The sequence below is a fragment of the Thalia democratica genome, chromosome 6, assembly GCF_965202585.1.
Source record: "Thalia democratica chromosome 6, ktThaDemo2.hap1.1, whole genome shotgun sequence".
In the NCBI taxonomy this organism is placed as follows: Eukaryota; Metazoa; Chordata; class Thaliacea; order Salpida; family Salpidae; genus Thalia; species Thalia democratica.
In genome coordinates, this window is record NC_139170.1 from 8,808,640 (window position 1) to 8,812,829 (window position 4,190).

General features: G+C 27.6%; 1 protein-coding gene across 1 annotated transcript; it reads right to left on the reverse strand.

Annotated features, from left to right (window-relative positions):
• Positions 1 to 2,294: 2,294 nt before the first annotated feature.
• Positions 2,295 to 3,266, reverse strand: LOC145838698 (casein kinase I gamma-like). The gene has a single exon (XM_082946326.1). It carries the CDS (start codon positions 3,264 to 3,266, stop codon positions 2,295 to 2,297), a length of 972 nt encoding a protein of 323 aa, XP_082802452.1.
• Positions 3,267 to 4,190: the final 924 nt, after the last annotated feature.

Consider the following 4,190-nt stretch of genomic DNA (forward strand, 5'->3'; position numbering starts at 1 on the left):
TAACTTTTCATTATTATTTTTTAATTAAAATTAAAAAATAATATCATGAATAATTTAAAACAAGATTTAGTTAAATTTATTCTAGTTTATTATACTTAACAATTAATTAGTTCGTAAGACTGTTAATCTATTTTCACACATGTGTAGACTACGATTATATTAACAAAAATTTTATTTTTTACTTTTTGCAGTTGTATTGAGCTAAATAAAATCTTGATTAGTTGAAATAAATTTTAAATACTGTTGAGGGCTTCTAGATAAAACAACAAAAGTTTTACTACTCTACTTTTTTATTTTTTTGTATAAATGTAAAAAAAATACTGTCATGAATTATATAAAACAAGCTTTAGTAAGTCAACTTCTAATTTACTACACTAAATATGGAATTGGTATGTAAAGTCATTTAATAGTTTTTTAAGATTATGCAAGTTAGGGTCATATTAAAAACAATTTAATATAATTAATGTGTTTTTTTTCTCAAGTTTTCTTTTTTATTCTAAGCTGAACATTGAAAACTTATAATGTATATCAAAACTAAAAACTTTATTTAAATCTTCAAAACTTCCTTATTTATTGATGCAAGAATTGTAAAATTATCAAAGCAAATTATGACTAGCAGAAATAAACTAACTTTTCAAAATGGAAATACAAATTAGAGGTTTACTGTTTTATGTAGTTAAAATTTAGACCAGGGGTCGGTAAGCATTTGTTCGTTGCAGATCAATTACCAAAACTTAAAAATATTTTAAGTCCGCAGTTGTAGCTTAAGTTATCTCCTTTATGAAGCCGAAGTGTAAGTTTACAAGTTTATGTAAAATCCACTTGATCTTTTGTTTTTCTTCATTTCATCCTATAATATCTACAATGTATTAAGTTTTACTTTTCTTATCACATTTGCATGCTTGTGACTAGCACTTTCACCATTTACGGCCGCGTCTGACCAACCAGTCGCAGTTTACCGACCCCTAGTGTAGTGATTTCATTTCTCGTGGGCGGTACCGGACTCTAATCCCGGATGATTCCGGTTTTATAAAGCTATTTAAAATTAAAACTTACTTTTATACGTTTTTTTATTTACTATTAGTTTTAAACCAGAAATAACTTTGATAAATGATAACCATTAACAACAAAATAGTGATCATGATATCTATTTATTTTTTAAAGATCATTTTGTTCTTAATAAACGGTTACAACGGTCAGCACAGTACTATAGGTTAACTTCTTACAACAATTAGATTTGTTTTAATTTTACTTGTCAATATACTTTAAACAAAACTTAGTTTCTGGATTTTTTTGTGTTTTGTTGAGATGTAACCTACAGATGTAGGTACCTTTAATACTAAACTTAACTTATACTAAATAATGATACTAATAATACTTAGGCTACTCTATATAAAACTAGGCATGACATGAGTTAACATATTTTATATAAAGAACAATTGCAAACACTAACAAATATATAAAGAACATCAAATTTTAAAAACACTTTAAATGTGGTCAAAACCTTTACACAAGATTTAATCTAGCAAGAATATACTTTAAGAATCTATAAAACAAAATACGATTTAACTACTTAGAATGTAAATAAGAAATACTTATAAAAATAGTACTAATCAAAAAAACACTTAATATAACACAAGAAAACAATATAAATGTCTATTCTTCATTATCATGTTTACTGCAGCAGGCTGTGGCTAGAATCTCCCCATCTGTCTGTTGTATCAGCTTATATATAACATTCCCTAACTCAATGTTGCATCAGGGTTTCTGGTCTGCACTTTATTTTCTCCTTTTGTCAAATGTGTTAAACTTGCATCAGTATAAAACTTAACCTTGCGAGCTTTCTCTTAACGCTTGGATGAACTTTTAGCTCAAAACTTCCAACCAAATCTAAACAGTAATCAAGTGCAACTTGATATCCTGTTACAGAGATTTAGTCTAATTATATTATAAAATTTACTTATAAGTGTAATTACAAACTAATAAAACTTTACTGAAATAAATTAGCATTTTATATTCAAACGATTTTTAAATGAAAATACTCATTAAGTAAAATAATTTCAAAGAAATACACTTATTGATGTTAAACTATTCAGCTTTTTTAGATAACAGATGATTTTATTTTTATTAATCTTAGCTTCTTATCATTTCAATTCATTAAGAAGTTGCATTAAACATTTTAAAGTATTTATTGCCAAGAGATAACAAAACGATTAAAACAACCGAACCACTAAATTGTATGTATATTTATAGTATATATACGAAACAAGTAAAAACAGAAGTTTAGTAATCCATTAAAATTCCAAATTAATCCGACCATCTATTTCTTTTTTATTCAGTAGTTTTTCAAACATCTCGTAGTACTTATCGTACTCCGGCTTCTGATCAAGTTTTAAACCTCTCACTTCTCGGAGAAAAACTTCAAACTCCTCGCACGTTCCTTTGCAAATTTCATCTGCTGGCTTATTTTTAAATTCTATCAGCAGTTTATCATTTTCATCCATGCTTGCTTCATTATTTCTTACAATTTTATCCCATGGAAGTTCACCGGTTAAGAGCTCCACGAGGTTGTAAGCTAACGACTCAAGGTCGTCCTTTCGACTCAGACTTCTCCATTCCATGGAGTTTATTGAGCTGTAACTCAGAGTTCCGTTCGATATCCCGATGTCTTCATCTTTAATATGCTCTCCATCTTTCATGTAGAATGTCGAATACCCGAAGTCAATCAAGTAGATCGTGTTATGATCGAATAATCCTGTCATAATATTTTCAGGAATGATGTCGTTGTGAAGGATGCCATAGCTGTGAATATGCTTTAATATTTGTAACACTTGCAAGCCAATCTTCACCGTGGTTTCTAACGAAAACTTGTCCCTTTTTGTCTCCTCTCTTCTTTGAAACAGGTCCTTTCCGAGTTTTTCAACAATGAAACTCTGCCTTTCGTTGTAAACAAAGCTGGGTCCAAAGATTCTTGGGATGCCGCGAATGTTGCCACGTTGGAGAATTTCCAGGAATTTGTATTCTTGTAAAATGAATTCGTCTTTACTTTCAGCTGTTGAAGTTTTGACAACGACATGCTTGTTTTTATAAGTAGCATCGTACACACAGCCGCATCCTCCTTCTTCAAACTTATTGTTCACAACTAAGTCTTCTTTTTCAAACAAATCTTGTTGTTCTTTACTTTTACCTTGATCGTCTTTTAATGTTTCACTGACTTCTTTGTCGGAACTTAGCTGTACCAAATGTTTGTCTTCGTTTTGTTTCATAGCTTTATGGTTGTTTTTTAACTTTAAAAAGAATTTAAACGCTTTAAATTTAAAATTGTTTATTTTTACTTAATATAAAAATTTATGTTAATTTGTTGGTTTATAAAATTTGTCACTAAAAGTTTACATTTTTACTTGGTATGAAACAAGTGATTTTAAGTAGCTACAACCATCAATTGCATATAAATGAATGTAAATATATGCATTTTTAAAACTATTATAAGTATAAAAACATACAATATAGGAACTTTAAATTCTAAAGTTTATAATATTTATACAAACTTATTATGCTTCTTAGTAGAATATTCGTTTTTATAAGTCTAAAATATCAAATGAAATTTTAGGATGTGTTGTTTTTAGTTTTACAAGCCCTTTTTTTTGATGGATCGCTTGTTAATTTTTTAACTATCTTTAAGCTTTAAGTAATTTAAAATAATATTGATTAGTTTTACAATTTAAACCCATGTGACAAATCTAAGTGTATGCACCTTTTACCACTAATGTATGATTTAGTTCAATTTTTTGTGCTTGGCAAATCATATAAAAAAGACAGCACAAAATAATAGCTTCCTAGCTATTAGCAAAAAAAAGAAAAAGGCTTTTGTCCTAACTTTTTAGTAGACATTAAAACAGCTAAAAAATTGCTTTTTTAATCTAAATTAAATTTTTACCAACAATTTTTATTCGTTTTCAACTCTATTAGAATCATTTTACAAAGATAAATGCTTTCATGAAAATTTTATTTATTCAATTAAAACAGTAAATGATGTGTAGTTTCAATTTTACAGAATGAAGTTACGGTTTTTAACTTATAAATAATCTAGGAGAATACTATAATATTTCTGATTCTATTAACTAGATTTTATTAACAACTAAAGAACTGATTTGAAGGGAGCATTAGTTTGATATTAAAATTCAAAAAAC

Excerpts from the sequence above, each read along its gene's own strand:
- LOC145838698 (XM_082946326.1), bottom strand. The coding sequence starts at position 3,266 with ATGAAACAAAACGAAGACAAACATTTGGTACAGCTAAGTTCCGACAAA.